Source organism: Rhinichthys klamathensis, unplaced genomic scaffold (assembly GCF_029890125.1).
Source record: "Rhinichthys klamathensis goyatoka isolate OS25496 unplaced genomic scaffold, OSU_Roscu_1.1 h1tg000176l_1, whole genome shotgun sequence".
Classification (NCBI taxonomy): Eukaryota; Metazoa; Chordata; class Actinopteri; order Cypriniformes; family Leuciscidae; genus Rhinichthys; species Rhinichthys klamathensis.
This window is the reverse complement of record NW_026606705.1, coordinates 4,485,867-4,506,482: the sequence shown is the minus strand read 5'-3', so window position 1 is coordinate 4,506,482 and position 20,616 is coordinate 4,485,867. Positions and strand designations below refer to the sequence as shown.

The 20,616-nt window shown below is 39.1% G+C and overlaps 1 protein-coding gene across 1 annotated transcript; it reads left to right on the top strand.

Annotated features, from left to right (window-relative positions):
- Positions 1–4,842: 4,842 nt before the first annotated feature.
- LOC130092590 (uncharacterized) lies at positions 4,843–6,845 on the top strand. Its single transcript, XM_056260492.1, has 4 exons — positions 4,843–5,562; positions 5,949–6,349; positions 6,449–6,648; positions 6,729–6,845. Exons 1-4 carry the CDS (start codon positions 4,979–4,981, stop codon positions 6,843–6,845), a joined length of 1,302 nt encoding a protein of 433 aa, XP_056116467.1. The 5' UTR covers positions 4,843–4,978.
- Positions 6,846–20,616: the final 13,771 nt, after the last annotated feature.

Sequence of the window (20,616 nt, the reverse complement as noted above, 5' to 3'; positions counted from 1 at the left end):
GCATAACGCGGCCGCGGATTAAAAAACGGAATGAAAAGGGTGGGGCTGAGAAGGCGAGAGATTTTTTTTTTAGAATTTAGATACTGAAGCCGCTAAATGTCGCAAACTAACTGAAATATTTAGCAGCACAGCCAGCAGAAGCACCTCGCAGTTAAATATTAGCAGCAGACCCAGCAGTGAAGAAGTGAGGCAGACAGCTATGCAGCAACATGGCACCAGTGATGATGAGGGACAGAAAGATGAGCTGGTTCCACAGGCAGATACAGGGCAAGTAAGTAATAAATTAATTTTAAGACAGCATGGAATAGATTGTATAATATGCTGGTAGCATGTTCCATGCTATCTTGGAATAAAACCTGTTTTTTTTTTATCCATTCCATCATTTGTTTATTCAGTGTGAGCTTAGACCAAGAGCAGAGAAAGACGCCCACTCCAGCTTAACTTTAAATTACTTTAAGCGCCCCAAGTCAGACAGTCACAGCCTAGAGGTTTTTTTTACATACCACCCTCAGAAGAAGACAAAATACCTGACAGTACAGAGAGTGTTTAAACACAAAGATGGCACAGACAGAAAATGGCTTACATACTGTGAAGAGAACCATACCCTGTATTGTGCAGTATGTTTAGCATTTGCCAAACCAACTGAAACCAGTCCCTTCATAAGTGGAATGCAGGACTGGAACCATATCAGTCAAAGAGTTGAGGAACATGAAAGGAGCAACATGCACAGAGGTTGTGCTGAGGAATTTTTTTTTTTTGTCGAGTTTCCGCACGCCTATTGCTTTGGGCCGAGCCTAGTCAAAGTCCAGGGCCGTTTTTTAGTCCCAGTCCGTCCCTGCCCTCGTTGCTTAAGCATAGGCCTATATAGCTAACTTAATGATTCATGGATTTATTTAAATTATTTATGAATGATAGGCAACACTGACAGTGACAAGGAAAGCTTTATTTGAACTAATCATGTCATTTATTTAAATGAATTAGCTGTATGTCAAACCAAACTTTTCTTACACGGATGATGAACGCTGGTGTCTTTTCCATTTTTCCTGTAGCGCTTTAAAACTGATTTAAAGACGGCATTGCTTGACTTGAAGTCTTTATCCCTTATGATGTTGTATTTTGTAATGTGACGGTTTATACCTGCTCTGAGACGCATCAAACTTGCAACACTGTATTCGCGTCCAGCGGTAGACTGAACAGAGGCATAAAACTCCCGCAATGTCTCATTTAAAAGAGAAGCAGAGTAACGTTAGGTCTCGAAATCACAATTGTTCTGTCTTTGGCGCAACAAGTCACTGAAAGTGTTAACTGCCCATTTAGTTGTCTTTTTCGTATTGACCTCATTTTTGTCGTCTTCGATCTTATCTAGCTCTGTCTTTTCCCTCAAAAAAAAAAAAAAAAAGCCTAAAGGGGGTCGCACACCGGACGAGAAGCGCAGCGCCGCGTCGCGCAGCGCCAGGTCTTTAAAATTCGAACACATTATTCTCTATGAGTGTACACACACCGGCGGCGCCATTCGGCGTCTGTCCGCGGCGCCCAGCTACGGCTCAGGACCTTGTTCAAAACCCTGCCGCGCCACAGAGCGCCATTTGCATAGTTTTATATTAAATTTGCATTTATTTGTCTCAAATCGTCGTTAATGTACATGGCTTCACCCTGTGCTGTTTTCACTCGGGTTAGCTAAACGCTAGCTAAATAAATACTATTGTATTATGTGACATAGTTGCCTAGACAACGGATAACGTTACAACAAAATAACAGACTCAACGTGATAGACACTTTTACTTGATTAACGTTCAAACATCAGCTATTAATCAATGAACATAAAAAAAAAAAATAATAAATCAAGATAAAACACACATCGTGCAGCTCTTCTACCAGGAGTTGATTCAAAATTGTGCTCACGCCATTAGAATGTGCGTGTCCGGTGTGCGATACCTGGAGTTGTCCTAGACGTGGCGCGACGCGGCGCTGCGCTTCTCGTCCGGTGTGCGACCCACTTCAAACGTATCTAAGTAATATAAAGTAGTAGGCTATTTCGTTAGGCTCTCTCACTCTTTTGCAAGTGTAACTCTGTTACTATGGTTACCAATGTTTATAGTAGCGGATTAATTTCGAACTGTAATCAAACTGACTGGAACTACCTGTGCATTAAACGGTTTTACTGCACACCTTCCAGCCAATCAGAATCGAGTATTTAAACAGGCCGTGGTATAATATGTATTAAACTGTTATTTCTGGATGTTTGAAGCACTTTGAGCCATGCCCGAAAATGCTCCTTACCTATGGTAAAATCAATGTGCAAGTTCCTTTTCTAACATTTTTTCATAACAAATCTATTGTTATTTTAACAGTTTGGACAGAACTTATCATTCCATTTATAACTTAAGGTTTTTACATCCTAAACATGAAGCAAATCAAATATTTGATTGCTAATCAGGAGCAAAAGCACTCTCAAGCTTTATTAAGGCTTTGTGTTGTACAAAGAAATCTTGTTTTGATGGAGGCAGCCATCATAATTCTACCTACCGATTCTTTCAACAGCATTTGTTTATCACCACCAAAGGGCCATGGAACTTTTGTGCTTTTACTTTTCATTTATTAAGCATTAAGCATAAGCATTTCAAGCATAAGCATAAGCATTTCATTTATTATTTCATTTATTTCACAATTTAAGCATGGAAACTATATGTGTAATCAAATGGATTTAGTTAAAAAAAATTTAACAATGCAATTGCATGTAACCATATGTTTAGCTACAACAGCATTTTTATAAGTGGTGGTTTGATCACATTTGTTACGGTGGCTGCCCCAAATCAAATTTGGGCTTTTATTTATGTAAATTTAGCTTAAATTGTTCGGGCGCCAGACAAGTTCACCTTGTCAAAAAAAAATATATATATATATGCTGGATAGCTCCAACCACTGTTACATACAAAAAATAATAATAATAAACTGATACCCACAATTCAATTTTCACAGAGTTTGTATTATTTTTTTGTTCACATGTCAAAACAAAAGAAACAATTTCAAGTTTACATTCAAATATTCCCACAAAGAGAAATCATGAGAGTTATTGGATCACAAGTGTCCATAAGTTCGCTATTTGTTTAAACTCAGTCTTTCATGTTCCACTTCATCATCAACAAAAAAAAAAAATGCAATAAACAAAACAAAGAAAATAAATAATAAACAAATACATATACGTATTTGGTGTATGCGCGTGCTTGTACGGAGCGTGTATGTGTGTGTGCGGGTGTATAATGACCACGTGAAGCAGTCTGTGCAATGGCCGAGAATCCCTTGGCCGGGAGAAGAGCTTTGAGTTTGTTTGGTGAGGTTAAAAAGTTCGGAGGAGAGTTCGAAGGCTTTGACGTGAGGTTTAAAAGTGATGGCAACAAGAACAGTACCTGAAGCAGGCGAATCAAACTGGATAGTGTTGCTCCAGTCAACGCAACGAACCAGGAAGAGCGGTATTTCTCCGTCCCTTTGGCCGTCACACCCAGCAGCACACACACAGAATCTCCAGCAGGCAATAGCAGCAACTTTCTTCAGGTAACTTCCCACGTAGGAGGTGACGTTCTCGCGACCTTGTGCAACGTTCCCTAAAAGTTCTCTAAAGGTAACGAAAGTTCCGAACCTTTACAGAACATTAGGGACGTTCATAGAACGTCCTCTTTTGGTTATGAAAGTGCTGCAGTTCAAGGTTCCTTATATGACTTTAGGGGGACGTTCTATTTGGGGTATTTTATAGTCACATAGCAAACGTTACAAAGAGGACATTTGGGACGTTAACAGAACGTTTCCATACGGTTCTCTGTTGGTCATATAATAACGTTTCCAATGTGACTTTAGGGGGACGTTCCATACTGGTTATTCTATGGTCACACAACAACTTTACAAAGAGGACATTCGGGACGTTAACAGAACGTTCCCATACGGTTCTCTGTTGGTCATATAATAACGTTCCCGTTATTACTTTAGGGTGACGTTCGATATTGGTGATAATATGGTCACACAAAAACGTTACAAAGAGGACATTTGGGACGTTAACAGAACGTTTCCATACGGTCCTCTGTTGGTCATATAATAACGTTTCCAATGTGACTTTAGGGGGACGTTCCAGATACATAAACAACTTGCTAATTTTATGACTTACTGGCAACGAAACTGCAACGTCACGGGCCCGTTATTTCATTACCATCTTTCATTTATGTAAAGCAGTCTTTAGTGCTTTTACAAATCGGCTATATATAATAAAAATAAAAGCAATGTGATGGTATAAAAAATAAAGCATTTTTCAAGTGAATGGGTCATAGAACTACACAATGAGTTTTAAATTCATGATTTAAAATTAATGATATTTTAAATTGTTATATGTTAAATTATAGATGTTTATTTAAATGCGTGCCTTGAAGTGTTCTATGGTTTTAATGTGCGTGCGCGTAAACATTCGAGTCGCATTCAAAGACCGGAGCGCGCGCGAGCAGATGGAAACCATGGAAACGAGGACACTCATCAACTGACAAACAGCAAAACTATAGCGTCTCTCGCTGTTGTTTTCACTGCTTTCAGGTAATTTTAGTTAACAAAATCACACAAATAATACATACAAACGTTCCTGACACCTTTCTTACGTGTAATTGATACGCTTCTGTTGAATATTTACTTTACAGAAATGGTTTTGTGTCTTCGAAAAAGTCCGTTAGCATCTCAACCGTTTTCAGAAGAGGTAAGTTAAGTTAACGTTACACTGGAGCTCTTGTTATATATAAGTTTGGGGTTTTAACCACATCTTTGTGTTGATAACAGTTTTTGATAGTTTTGTTTTGCTGGTAATAGGCTCTATGCAGCGGGGATTGTGACGTGTTTCCGACTACACTCTCTACTGGGCAAACAGTTTCCGGTTCCGTATTAGATCTGACGCGCGAAAGTTAACAACGACAAACATTCTAGTTATTCTTATCTTGGCAGCTTAACTATGGAGAAAAAGGTTTTCCGATATCAAAAGCTAATGCGACCTAGTTCGGAACATTGTTGTGTGCCGTCGTGCGTTGTGTCGGCAAGATACAACTCGACTGTGAGTTTTCATTCATTTCCCGTGGAAGAGGATCTCAGAAAAAAATGGATCGTTAAGATCAGGAGGGATGACTTCCAAGTCAACAAAAACACAAAGGTGTGTAGTGTTCATTTCAAACCTGATGACTTTATGGAAGGGACTAGACTGAGACGTCTGAAAAAAGGTGCTTTCCCTACACTGTTTGAGTGGAACCGTTACCAAGTGCAGCCGCCGAGGTCGAGTGTTTGGGAACGGCGAGAGAGACCGCTGCCCCCTGATCCTGACTCGGACGTAGAGCAAGATATGGATATTGACGTGGAGAGGACTGGACACGATTATTGTTCAGTTCCCGAAGCTGCAGCTGTGGACATGGTATTACATGAAAATGAGGAGTTGACGAGGGAGATAGAAGATCTACGGAAGCAGTTGGACCAGACCAAGATCATACTTCGCTTCGGTCTCCAGAGATTTGCTGGGTCCGATGAGGACATACGCTTTTATACAAGGTAAAATTATATTGCCTGTGATAAGCATTTGTAATAGCGTTGCCTTTGTCTTGAAAACACTAGTCCACAGTGTTATTAAATATTATTTGAGTTGTATAAGCTAGCTGCACGTAAAAGTAGGCTACACCGACCAAAATAATAACAACATAGGCTAACATAATTATATGTATGAATAACATATGTTGTCTTCAACAGCAATCAGAGTTAGTTTAATCATACATACGGAATTCCATAATTTTCATGACTCATGATGTATTACAAGATTGTTGTATCAATTACTTGTAGTTCACCATTCTTATTTCCTAAACTGAAAATGACTATATTATAAAGCTAAGTGTAAGTCTTTTATGCCATGTGAGAACCAATGCACGTTTATTTCTTGACAGATTTGCAACCTATAACCACCTGATGGCCTTCTGGGAACTGATTGAACCGGCAACACACAGAATGATTCGTGTCACCAACTCCAAAGTCACCAAGGAGGCTGGAAACACTCGGGCACTTCCTGCAATAGATGAGTTCTTCCTGTTCATGATGCATCTTGCTTTGGGCCTCAAGCAAAAGGACCTTGGTCATCGCTTCCATGTACATCAGGCCACTGTGAGCCGCATCATAACAACCTGGGCCAACTTCCTGTACTTTGTCCTGGGGTCAGTGTGCATTTGGATGCCGAAAGAGAGAGTACGAGCCCATTTGCCAGAGGAATTTCATCTTTTCCGAGACACACAGGTTATCCTGGATTGTACTGAGATCCGCTGCCAAACACCTTCCTCTTTGCTATTACAAAGTGAGGTTTTTTCAAACTATAAGTCTCACTGCACATTCAAGGCTTTAATAGGAATGGCACCTCATGGTGCAATAACATTTGTGTCTGGACTCTATGCAGGGTCTATAAGTGACAGGGAGTTGTTCAAACAGTCAGGGATCATTAACCTTCTTACCCCTGACATGGCCATCATGGTGGATAAGGGCTTCTTAATTGACAGCCTAGTGCCATGCAAAATTCACCGGCCTGTTTTCCTGACCAAGGGAAAACAAATGCTACCTCATGAAGTGACACACACTCAGTCTGTGGCCAGGCTCAGGGTACACGTTGAACGTCTTATCCGTCGAGTGAAGGAGCATAAGTTGTTTGACACAGTCATCCCCTTGTCCATTTCTGGTAGCATAAACCAACTGTTTACAGTGGCATGTTTGCTTGTGAACTACCAATGTGGACCACTTGTCAAGGCATGGAGCCACTGAGTCTAAAAACCCTCATCCTTGTTAATGTGCTAAGGTAAATGTAAATATTGTACATATACTTTTGTAAAAACTATGGATTTCACACTCTGATCAACAGACAAAACTAAGACAGTGTTTCCTTATGCATTTTTTATTATAATTTCATAATGCATAACAACATATTTATTAACTAGCCTATACAAATCTAAATATATATGTACATATACATGTCTAATGTAATATAATAGATACAGGTGTATATATATTGTATAAATATAGTATGTGTGTATATATGAGTATTTTGTATATATATGTAAATAACAAATAATAATACAATAAATATATATCTACATATTAGGGGTGGAACGGTACATGTATTCGTATTGAACCGAAACGGTACGGGCGTCACGGTTCGGTGCACGAATTTGCACGCAGAATACACGGTACAAATAAAAAAACCCTCTTAAATAGCGATAAATTTCGCTCTATTCGCTTTTGGTGTGACTGTGAACGCAGCAATGAACAGGCTGCGATCAAGATTGCAATGCAGGAGTGTGTGTGTGTGTGTGTGTCTGTGTGAGAGAGAGAGAGAGAGAGAGAGAGAGAGAGAGAGAGAGAGAGAGAGAGAGAGAGAGAGAGAGAGAGAGAGAGAGAGAGAGAGAGAGAGAGAGAGGCGCGATGAACAGTGTGTGTGTGTGTGTGCGAGAGAGAGGCGCGATCGAACAGTGTGTGTGTGTGTGTGTGTGTGTGTGCGCGTGCGAGAGAGAGAGAAGCGCGGGCGCGATGAACAGTGTGTGTGTGTGTGTGTGCGCGCGCGAGAGAGAGAGAGAGGCGCGGGCGCGAATCGCGCGATGAACAGTGTGTGTGTGTGTGTGCGCGCGCGTGCGAGAGAGAGAGAGAGGCGCGGGCGCGAATCGCGCGATGAACAGTTTGTGTGTGTGTGAGAGGCACGGGCGATCGAACAGTGGAAACGTAAAAACATACTCCGTCATTTTTTTCATACAGGACATCATTAAAACTGCAAATTGTTTACTTATATTTGTGTACACTCGCAATAAAACACAACCTTGTGCTTTTGTCACACTCTAAACTCTTGTCAAACTGTAACCTACAACTGTTAACAAAAGTTTTTATGGTAGTATTATTTTATACGGAAATCAATTATTTATAATTCAGATGAGAATAAAGTTAGTTAATTAAAATGAAGGAAAACAAATATCTTGATCTGAAATAGCAAATTAATTTTAAATTCATTCAGGTACAATTACCAAACATATCTCAAGGTCTTTTCGTCTTTTTAATAATTTAATTAATAAACTAATTATATAAAACTACTGTCAGTGCACTACAAATAAACTGGTTCTATGCCTTTATTAATAAAACTTATTTTAAAAAATACAAGGCTTAAGACATTTATAAAAATGCCTTCTGCATTTTTGCTTTGCTTTTCACTCCATTGTACCGAAATCATACCGAACCGTGATGTCTGAACCGAGGTATGAACCGAACCGTGACTTCTGTGTACCGTTCCACCCCTAGTACATATACATGTCTAATGTAATATAATAGATACAGGTGTATATATATTGTATAAATATAGTATGTGTGTATATATGAGTATTTTGTATATATATGTAAATATTGTTTATAGTGTAAATAACAAATAATAATACAATAAATATAATGCTGTATATTATAATTGAATGGACCACCAGTGGTATGTGGCCACACTGTAACACACAGTCATGAAATAAAGCAACATTTGTACAATTGTAGAAATTGAGAAATACTTCACTGGTTATCTAAAAATGACCTAAACACGCAAACACTTCAGTAGGTAGTGGTAAAAAAAAAACAGATCTGCTCGGTCTCTAATGGTGCGCATTACATCAATATCTTTGTATATACGCTCAACAAACATGTCCTCCTGCGCACATACAACAAAATCACACCACTCGAAACCTGTTAGGAGGATCTGACCTTGCACTTGCCAGTAATACTTGTGCTGCCTCCTAAGCTGCAAAGAACCGTCTGACATTTTGAGGTAGGGACAGTCAACATAACTCTGGATGTTGGGGCATTTTATTTCCAGCAGGCCAAATGGTGGGTTGTCAGAAGGATCGAAAACGACTCCATCGGGAGAGCATCCCAGCCATGGAGCATCAGGGTGTATGATGAACCCGCAGGGTGAATAATTTACATTTTTTAAACTGCAGTACTCTGTCACGGCAACTGGCTCCATATCGATTCCTCTCCTCATGTCCTTTGTCATGACATTCCCCCTCAAAATTCTGTGTGCCAGATTTTCAGCAGATGTATGACAGCGAACATGGCATGCCTCGTGAAAGCGTGTAGATGTGACTCGCATCTTTCTCAGTCGATGCCATTCCTGGCATGAGCTCTGCTCCCGTGTTGCAGCTTCAACCCTGTGGGCCATGTCGAATGACACCTGTAGCGATTTCATATATACATGTTCCTCCTCTGATAACACATAGGCGCATGTGGTTGGCTCAAGCCTATAGCTTTGGATGGGAATAGAAGGTTGGGCAGGGGCGCCTGGGATGTTGATGATTTCCCGCATTTCTGGTGGTTTTAGCTGAAATGACAGCACACTCCCTGCCTGGACAGCCCCAAAAGCTGACTGAACTAATGGGACTTCTGCTGACATGCCCATGGTGGTCACTAGAGGTGCAAGCAAAGGGGGAAAGTGCTTGTATACCTCTGCCACTCTCAATGTGGCTAGATCTGGCATTTCTCCGTCCAGTGCTTTGTAGAGAGAACTTCTGAAAAAGGTAAAGTAAAAAAACTTTTTTTTTTAAACTGCAGCGTACATATTAAACACATAAACTAAAGGTAAAATAATCTCACCTCACACAAACCGCGGTTGAATTTTGAGGTTTGCGGACCTCCATGTCTCCCACCGGACCTGGCCTAACACCCTGACAGCAAAGACACATTTTGACATGGCATCACAATAGCTACATGTGCATAGGTACAATTCACATGACAGACAGATGACTTACCAAGGTCCTTGGTTTATGCCAGATCTGCTCAGTGTCAGTGCAACTGTGCACTGGGGGTACAGCAGGGATGCTTAATTGGGAGAAGTGTGCTGTTTGATACAGTAGTGCAACCAAATGGTTGCATAAGGCACACCCCGCCACACAGGAGCAGTGAGTGCTCGCCAAAATGACAGGTTTCGAGTGTTTTAACACCATCTAGGGAGAAATAGAAGCTTAGATGACAAATTCCTCTCAAGAGCTAAACTGTTAACAAGAGGAAAATATAACTAATAAAAGCATAGTGTATTCTAGATGAGGGGCACATATGTTAAAATGTAGGCCTACCCATTCAAGTCCATAAACAGTAGACAGAGACTAAGCCATATACATTTAGATAATGCTACTTATTAGCTGATATGGGCAACTTATCAACAGGCCTAACTAACTATTACCCTAACATTGACCCTAGTCACCCTACTCTCAATTCGTGTGGCTTTTCATTTTTCCTCATGGATCTATGACAGACTGCCCTCACGCTGACCTCTCCTGTCACCTTGTCTTTCATTGACACTGTTAGGGAGAAAGATGAACATACATTTTGAAACTGTTTTATTTAGTAAAAAAGTCAAACATTTGTAAAAAAAAATAATAATAATAATTGTATATATATATCTATCTATATATCAAAAAATGAGATGCCTACTCTCAGATAAATGAGGCCTATGGTTAATTAGAAGCAAAAATAAATATAAAACCAGTCCTAATTCAAAGAGAACAAGTTGACAAAAAGATTGACACCCCCCCTCCTTCCCCCTAAAAAGTAGGGGAGAGCAGGGCACAACGTAACACTTTTTGACTTACTCAGTTTGTGTAAATCTACTTAGGGTTTAGAGTATTTATTTTTCCCCACATTAATTTCCCACATGTCTAGTACAATTATGTGGTTTTGTTTTACTAATACGGTGTATACTTTTTTTTCTTGATATACCCCTAAAGAATAGAAGTTAAATGTGACAACATGCCATATAGGAGGGGCACATTGTAACATGACAGCTTAAAATGTTATCTGATCTAATAAAAAATATATACAAGTCAAACCAAAACATTTTCTCAATAAAATACAATTATTAACTTTTTCATATAAAATAATGGCATTTTTTAATGTATCAGATTTGTCTAAATTTAAATAAACACAAATGAATAGAGATGAAAAATTAATATAGTAAGAAAAATAATTTTGCTATGGTTAAATAAATGTTCAGTGATATCTTACAACGATTTCTGAATTTTGGCGCATTTTTTTTCTCTATATAGTGCTGATATGACAACTAGTAAATACACTAAGTTTCGTCCATAGACAGTAAAAGAGGTTTCGTCATGCTGGCATGTGTGGAAGTATTTAAAACAAGTGTGTTACAACTAGCCCCACGTTACGTTGTGCCCCGCTCTCCCCTACGAAAATTGTCAAATTTTCATTTCATTTCAATTTCTCGCAAACACATTTGAGAAGTAGTTATACCCTTTGTAAACAAAGTCGCTAAGTTTCAGTCCAATGCGATAACATTAACTAATTAAAATTTTCACCGGGTCAAAATGACCTACACAACCTGAGGGGTTAATATAGTAAGTACTTTAGCTACTTACCCTCATAATTGTCGATATAGCTCCCGATGTACATTTTAAATCCCTTTTCCCGCTTGCTGTTGGGAGCAGCACATGATTTTTTAATGAGTCGGTCTACATCATTTACCGTCAGACGAGGTAAGTCCTGAAAACAACGACTATAAAAGAGAGCCATATCTGACTGTGTATAAACAGGAAGTTGAACCGGAAGTTGATAGCCTAGTACACGCGAACCCGGAACTGCGACGTGCATAGAGCCTATTTGTCAATGGGTGATTGGAAGTAAGCTAGTACAGTTAACCAGTGACGTCACTTACAAATATTCACTTACAAAAAAAACAGTCTTTGTGCAGTTTACAGACACTATTCAATAACGCGATTAGAACAAAGCACTTAAGAATAAACTTCATCAGCTCTCAGCTCTCAGCTCTCTCTCTCTCTCTCTCTCTCTCTCTCTCTCTCTCTCTCTAGAATAACAACTGTTTTGATTTATCCCTTCACTTATTTACTTATACACCAAAGTGAAGTAAAAAGTAATTAAAAAGTCGTTGAAGTGATTGGTAAATATATGTTTGATTTTTTCCAGGCACCAGAAGAAGAATTTCGGGCACCTCCTGAGGATGTGACTGACATACACGCACACACACACTGTATATTTAATATTGTTTCTGTATCACTCACTGTATATAATAATAGCTACTGTTACCTAATATTTGGAAAAACTTAGATTTTTTTTATTTACTGGATTTATTTTCTGTATGCTTCCTATGCATGACCACATTAATATTAATCTATAATCTGTTTTTGTTCACACAAAATAAATATATAAATGAAGGATCCCTGCTTTGTATTTTATCTTTGATTGTGTTAAACGTGCATGCTTATTCCTGATTAAGGTTCTGCAAGAAGAACAGTTTCTGCAGTTACATTCTAGTTTGGTTCCCTATGCAGGTCCTTGAAACCAGTGGGGACGGTCTTAGAACGTTCTAGGAACATCACATTTCCAAATAAAACATGGTCCCCTAAACGTTCCGAGAACGTCCCGAATGTTCCGTGAAGAACCGCAAAATAACGTCCCCCGACCCTTTAAAGAACTCCACATCGCGACCGTCTCAGAACGTTCCCGGAACGTTACTAGGCGACGTATTTGACACCAGTGGGGACGTTCTGAGAACGTTCTCATTTCCAAATAAAACATGGTCCCTTAAACGTTCCGAGAACGTCCCGAATGTTCCGTGAAGGTCCGCAAAATAACGTCCTCCGCCCCTTTAAAGAACTCCACATCGCGACCGTCTCAGAACGTTCCCGGAACGTTGCTAGGCGACGTCCTTGACACCAGTGGGGACGTTCTGAGAACGTCCTGGGAACGTAACATTTCTAGCTGGGTTGGGTCCCACTTCAATCTCCTACACGTGTGTTTCCTCTTTTTCGTTCTCTCACTTCCGTTTCTTTCTTTTTCTTCCCTCACTTCCGTTTCTTTCTCTCTTTTATCTTCCGTTTCCCCATTGGTTTCCGCCCATAAGGAAATGTGGAAAAGCCGATATGGATCGCTTTTCTCCATATCGCCACACATTTAAGAGCTTTTTGTGGTTGCAGGTGTATGGGGTTAGGATTGTTGCATTATTCCAAATAAATAGATTGAGATTTCTCAAACAAATGTAAAGAGATTCACAAAAATATATCAAATTCACAAATAAATAGATTAAGATCCACAAACAAATGTAAAGAGAAAAATATATCAAATTCACAAATAAATAGATTAAGATCCACAAATAAATGTAAAGAGATTCACAAAAATATATCAAATTCACAAATAAATAGATTAAGATCCACAAATAAATGTAAAGAGATTCACAAAAATGTATAAAACTCACAAATAAATAAAATAAGATTTGCAAATAAAATAAAAATATTTACAGATGTGTTTTATGTCACAAACAAAACTCTGCCTGGCATTTATTTGTGAACCACTTTCTGTGCATTTGTAAGTCCCCTCACTTATTTGTGGATTTTGAAACACTTCTAGTGTAGACGTGCAGATAAATGCACAAATAAGTGGACTCCACCCACTGTTTACTCAAGCCAATTCGATAACGGCCACATTGAGCTGACCAATCGTAGCACGTTCTCGCTACACTGTAATGAATTGCTGTAAAAATTACAGCATTATTTTACAGCAGCTGGCTGTTTTCTAATAATACAGCATATTGCTGTAAACTGCAATGCATTCTGGGGTCGCGGGGCGGTTTGATTCAAAATACAGAATATTGCTGTAAATTTCAAATCTACAGAGGCATCTTCAACGGTCGTGTCGTCGACTTTCGGGTAGCGGCAAGAGGAGTGATTCTCAACTCTGTGGTAAGTGACTTATTATTTCAAATTCTTATTTTTCATGTTGGGTTACTCGTAGTCGTAGACTATGAAGGTAACGTTATATTCGCGGTTCATATTGGTAACCCCGGATCACGCATCCTCCGTACGCGCGAGGGACGGAGGGAGACTTGCGCGGGGCTTCAGCAGCGCAGACGCGGTAGTATTTCACACATTCCTCGGGATCTATGGGCTCCTATGTTAAGAATTACATGCTTTAATGACAACAGTCGGTATTCACACGAGCTTCGTGTTGATCAGCACACTTCGTCGTGATTATTTTATGGTGTAAATCAAATCAAAATCAAGTCATCTGTTAAAATGGGCGCCGAAATGAAAACGCCGTTGCTAAAACCTTCCGTCAGACTCACGGAGGATGCGTGTCATATAGCCTACATTCTGATCAATGGTGTAATATATATATATATATATATATATATATATATATTAGCTATAGCCTACTCTGTGTGTGTAATTTGCTTATTGTTTGTATTGCCTTTGTTAATTTTATTTAAAAGAAAGAGTTCCTGCACTCTGAATTCTAAAATATAGTTTAAATGTGAAAAGCTAAAAAATAAAAAATGGTATAGTAAAAAATAAACTATTGTCACATGTGGTATTGTTTTAGGAGACACTTTGACAAGTGGACACTGGAAGGCCAAGTTGTGTGTGAAGAGAGCATTCAGCCCAGCTTCCTGTCTGGCCTTGCTACTGTTCACTGCATTTTACATATTCAATCAGGAGGAGGCAGCCTGCACCTTGGAGTTCATTTAAAGGTAATTATTGAATTCTTAACAACCTCAGTACATTTTACACATGTATTCAATATCAGAACTTGCCTTTAGATATATTATCTGTTGAAATAATTAGTTAAATCAGGTGTTTTAATTAGTGGACATATAAAACTTCCTGGGAGGTCCTCATGACTGGAGTTGAGAAACACTGCTCTAACAGATATGGTCCAATTTCAAAAACATGATTACAAGCATCAAAAACTTAAAACCAATCTTAATTACATATTGTCTGTTTCCTGACACTTTAGGTGCTTTGTATGTATCAATCCGGAGAGAGGAACAAAGAAGAAAATTGCCATCTAAAACAACAGGGCAAATGGTACAGAAGAAACAGGTTGCAGTGAACCCACATGTTGCCACTCTTCCCAGCAAAGTGGTGGGTTATCAGTGGAATTTCTGAAATGTAAGTAGTACACACACACACACACACACACAAATATCTATTTTTCCTTTAATTGTAACCTTTTAAAGGCACACTGCGGAACTTTTGGCCACTAGTGGCGCTCGACCTGTAACTTTCACGTCTAGCGTCCCTAGAGGCCACAAGCTCCGCAGCACTGTCGCAAAAGTCAACAAACAGTCAACGGTCCGCCCATAGACAGTGGGTCAGCTTCCCGTGTCTTTAGATTGTGTGTGCTTGCAGTGTTTGAGGCGGGCAGCCTGGCCGCGCTCGATTCCCTTATAGCAGTCTGCTGAGAGAGAGCGAGCGGCTTAGTGCTAACATGTCTGTGAGTGAATGTGGGCGCGGGACGGCGGGCCGGGCACATTTACTGCACTAAAAACACCGTCGGCCTGAGCTGACTGTAACTTATGTGTGTTGGTTTCGTTTTACAGAAACCGTGGGACATGTTGTGTGTAGTGTTTGTGGGCACTGAGTCGTGGGAACGTTCACTACATTTAATGTACATTTGACATGAGTCGATTTTATTTGTTCGAGCCCTGCACTGTGGCGGGCTGTGTTTGTGTGTAGAAATGAACAATGGGCTGTGGGCATTTTATTACACTCATAACACCATCGGCTGTGGCCGGAATACCAGAAAATACTACACTGCTTATATGATTTATCTGTGTCACCTTGGAAACGGCATTTGTGTGCAGGCAAGCGTTAGCATCGGTCGGGCACCCCTCCTCCTCCTGTAGCTCACGCCAGCGAGCGAACGCTGGACCAATGGTGATCCTCGTCTTGGCTTTTCATTTGTCACTATGCCTTTTTCTTTTTTTTTAGTGTCCTCTGACAAAACCTTTGCCTTCTTCCTTGTAGCTGTTGGTTCGGCCATGACGAAAACATACAGACGGCAATCAAACGCGAGTTGAGCACTCACGTCAGAATCTGAGGAAGTTGTGGGTGGTGGGGGAAGTGACGTATGCCGTAAAGCGGTCGAATTTTGTAGTTCTTTTTGTGCTCGGGTTCCTACCCGAACCCCGAAGTTACATAGTGCTAGGAAAAGCGATACAGACACCTTCAGGCTTCGGCAGACGTGTCATTCAACCTATTGTAAGTCGATGTACCATCTCAATGGGTTTTGGTAATATATTATAAAGGTTGAAAAGTTCCACAGTGTGCCTTTAATATTCTCTATATGTCGCTTACTGTATCTGTCATCCCTCTATCTGTCTCTGACTGTATCATTATGTTTTGTAATATCTCTAATATATTGTCCTTTTCAATATTTCTAGCCACTCTTTGCATCCTGTGATGGAACAGCATCTGGAGCTGAATTAATCTCCATTTTTGATCATAAGTTTGTTGGACTCACTTGGGGCCTTGTTGAATGGACATGTTTTTCTGGTAATGAAGTGGTGACAATTCATCCGTGTCTGTGTTTTTCAGAACCATTTTTATTATGATCATGTTGGTCAACTTGTGGTTTTAAATGCATGTCGTTTGCGTATTTCTTCTTTGTGTGAAGGGCCATGACGGCTAATTTGTTTCAAGTAATTAAAAAATATTTAATTTCATGTCCATTTAAAAAAAAAAGTTTGTAAATAAAAAAGAAATCAAAATAATACAAAATACACTGTTTTATGACTTTTTTCATGCATATTTTAAAGTTATAAATTAAATAAATGTTGACCTGTTTTTTCAAGATTAGGATGTTGAATAATTTGTTTGTTTTGTGAAGTAATAGGGGAATTTAAAATTCAGCTGCCAGTCATTAATATTCAGAAATCAGGAAAATATATTGTAAATACTGCATTTTACATACTTCCTATAGATATAGCAAATACAAAGATTCATGTAACTTACTGTAAAAAAAATACAACAATTTAAAAATACTGTTATTTACTGTAATCAGAGAATACAGTAAAATTCTGTAAATTAAATTACAGAAACGCTACTGTAAAAAATACAGTAACTGGCTGGCAACCCTGCTGCCAGTATTTTACTGTAAAATTTACAGGTAATTTTTAACAGTGTACAACCAGGTGCTTCTGGTGTGAGACAATAGAGTTGCATCACCTACGTTAAATTGAAGTTCTAAATTTGTAAAATTATACATTTTATAGTTTAATAAAGATACTCTCCCAGATAAACCTACTGTATTGCAGCTGTTGAGAGGACAAATCAGGAGACACTAAATGAACTGGACATGAAGATCAATCACCTGACTTCAGTGGTCCAGTCCTTGCAGTTAACAGCCATTTCAATGCTGCAATGCTGGTGGTGGACAGTGAAGATGATGTCTTTCCTCTATTATTATTACAGGACATTGTGAACATCTCAGACTAATTGGCGGTTGTGATCTCTCATTTCTATTTTACAATAAAGTAATTAATATTCGACCCAGACTATCTCTTGACTAATTTTGGCAGTCACACTAAATTAATCTGAAATTGATTAATTTAAAATCAGATAGACCTGAGACGAAGAATAAATGTCTTGTTTTATGTTATTTTGCGCAGTAAATGGTTAATTTTTTAATGGTCAGATAGGCTCCACGTGCTCTTATACAAGCACGGAAAATATGCTACTTTGTTAGTTTGTTTGTCAGGACTATTTGAAGATAATTTAATTGATACTGACACACGAATATTATGACTAGTTTAGTCCGGGATGTAATGTTGCGAACATCTTTTATGCTTTGCTTTTTTATATCCTTGCCCATATTATGAAGGTATATTTGGTGCAAATCAACTGAACGCCTGTAAAATTTGTAGTTGTAGAGAATAGCCACACATGTGTGTATCAGTAAATTTTAAGTTTAATCCAAATTGTACTTAAGTATTAAAGCAACACATTCATGCTTGTGTGTGGTCTTAAATGATTTGGCTTATTTAAATGAACAAGAATATAAGAACAATCACACCAGGATATATTTGTTAAAAAAAGTGTTTACCCACAGATACATTTATGAGGGTTTATTTAATTTGTTGCAATCAACTAATGATAACAATTAGTAAAAGACAGTTTTAAAGCTTCGCAAGGTGCAATTTATACGACGAGTTGAAGTTTGCTGTGGTTTAAGGCCTACACGAAGTGAATGCCTGCAATCAGTCATTCATTAACGAATGCAAAAAAAAAACATACAAACTAATAAAAAAATTATGAGCTTGATGAAATGATGCACAATTTTATTTTAAGTTCGCGCTGAAACTATATTTACCTTTTTTTTAATAATCCATTAAATCTGCTGAGAAACGAGGAGCGTGAACTAAAATGAGCAGTTCCATGCGCATGCCCGGGTAAACCCAGCTAAATAAAATCTATTTTGCGGATTTAATTCACTGTAAGTAAAAACAAATTTTATTTGTTAAACTTATTTTGTTTTACTTTTTTAACACACAGGAGCAGCGATTAAGTACGGGATTGTACTTTCGTCGCCAACAGAAGCAGAGGCAGAAAAGCACATTTAATATTATCTCCGCTTGGCCCCAGGAAGAATGCCCTCTTAAAGCCACTTGTGTTCATTTTTATCCATTTTGTTTGTTTGTTTCTGAATTTTAAGTTATAATAATACTATATAAAAAAAAATTAAATTCACTGATAATAAAATCATTCAAATAATTCTATAACTTGTGTTTTTTCATTCTGAGTGGGAAATACTTGAGTTTGGTTATTATAATAATAATAATAATAATTCATTACATTTATATAGCGCTTTTCTAGGCACTCAAAGCGCTTCAATCTCCTCAACCACCACCAATGTGCAGCATCCACCTGGATGATGCAACGGCAGCCATAGTGCGCCAGAACGCCCACCACACACCAGCTTACTGGTGGAGAGGAGACAGAGTGATGAAGCCAATCAGTGTATATATATATATATATGGGGATGATTAGGAGGCCATGATGGACAGAGGCCACTGGGCGAATTTGGCCAGGATGCCGGGGTTACACCCCTAATCTTTCGAAAGACATCCTGGGATTTTTAATGACCAGAGAGAGTCAGGACCTCGGTTTAACGTCTCATCCGAAGGACGGTGCTCTTTGACAGTATAGTGTCCCCTTTACTACACTGGGGCATTAGGACCCACACAGACCACAGGCTGAGCGCCCCCTGCTGGCCTCACTAACACCTCTTCCAGCAGCAACCTGGTTTTCTCAGAAGGTCTCCCATCCAGGTACTAACCAGGCTCACCCCTGCTTAGCTTCAGTGGGCAACCAGTCTTGGGCTACAGGGTGATATGGCTGCTGGCTATTTATACTTATCATATATGTGTAGAAACGTGTATAATTAGTGTAGCTGTAGTTTTATCAAAAAAAAAGAGAAAAGAACTCTATCCGGATGTTGTCCACATACACATTGAAAAGACAAGTGTAAACGCGCTTCTCATCTCTAACAGAACGAGAGTTCAAGAGATTTCCACGACGCATGCGCTAGAACTGAACAAGAAGTAGTAGAAGAAGAACGTCCTCTTCTCAGTTCTCGCGCATGCGTCGTGGAAATCTCTTGAACTCTCGTCTCAGGTCCACAAGGAAGAAAAGGAATAGTCGAATAAAGTCGTTATTTTTGTTTGTTTTTCCGCACAAAAAGTATTCTTGTCGCTTTATAAACTTATAGTTGAGCCACTGTAGTCACTTGGACTATTTAAAGGGGTCATATAATGCCATTTTTGTACAAGCTAGTATGATTCTTTAGGGTGTAAATTAAAAGTTTGTAATATACTTTAATAAAAAATTCTCATTAGTATAGCAAGAAAACACTTATTTTACTTGGTCAAAAACAGCTCTGTTTTCAGCACGCGGTTTCAGTGCATATGACTTTAAATGATAATGAGCTTTGCTCACCCCGCCTCTCTGTTCTGTGCGTACACAGTGTGTAACACAATAATACAATAACCATAACGCGTTGTTCATTATAAACGTGGGATTATGAATTATATTGAGAACATCATACATAGAAAACATGCCGTAATGTACCCTAAGTGTAAACCTTAGAAGCATTCATTGTGAAGCGTGCAGCTAGCGATTTGCAAAGATTAATATAAATATTAATATAAAGTTTAATAAAATGTTACACTCACTTCAGTTGTTCTAGAGGTTCAGCTTCAGCAGGAACACGAATAGCTGGTACCGATCCTTTTTCAGCTGCTTAGCAAAACCAGCTTTATACTGACCCTCGTTTATAAAGCAGTCTGGTGAGAAATGATTCGTGCAAACATGAGCATTGACGTTGCTCGTGGGGAATATTCCCTTCGAAAACAAACACAGCCACTGCCTCTTCAGCGGTTCGGATTTAGGAACATTAAAATGACTGCTGTGTTCGTTATTACACCCAAGAACAGAACACCACAATCGCTTAGACGCCATTCTGCTCATAGACAGTGCTCCAGCATATCAACAATGACCGCGCCGGTCCACGCAGACTATGATTGACAGGTCTCACGAGCGAGGGCGGGTCTGTGTTGAAACGGTGCTGTCATTCAACAGTCTTGGGAGGGGTGTGCGAGCTTGTGACGTCACAGGGGAAAACATATAAGGAGATTAAAACAAAAAGACTGGATGGATTTTTATCATTATATGATGGTTGTGTACAGGCACTGCCAACACACATTTCAGTACAATCAACTTGTAAAAGTGCATGTACCATTATATGACC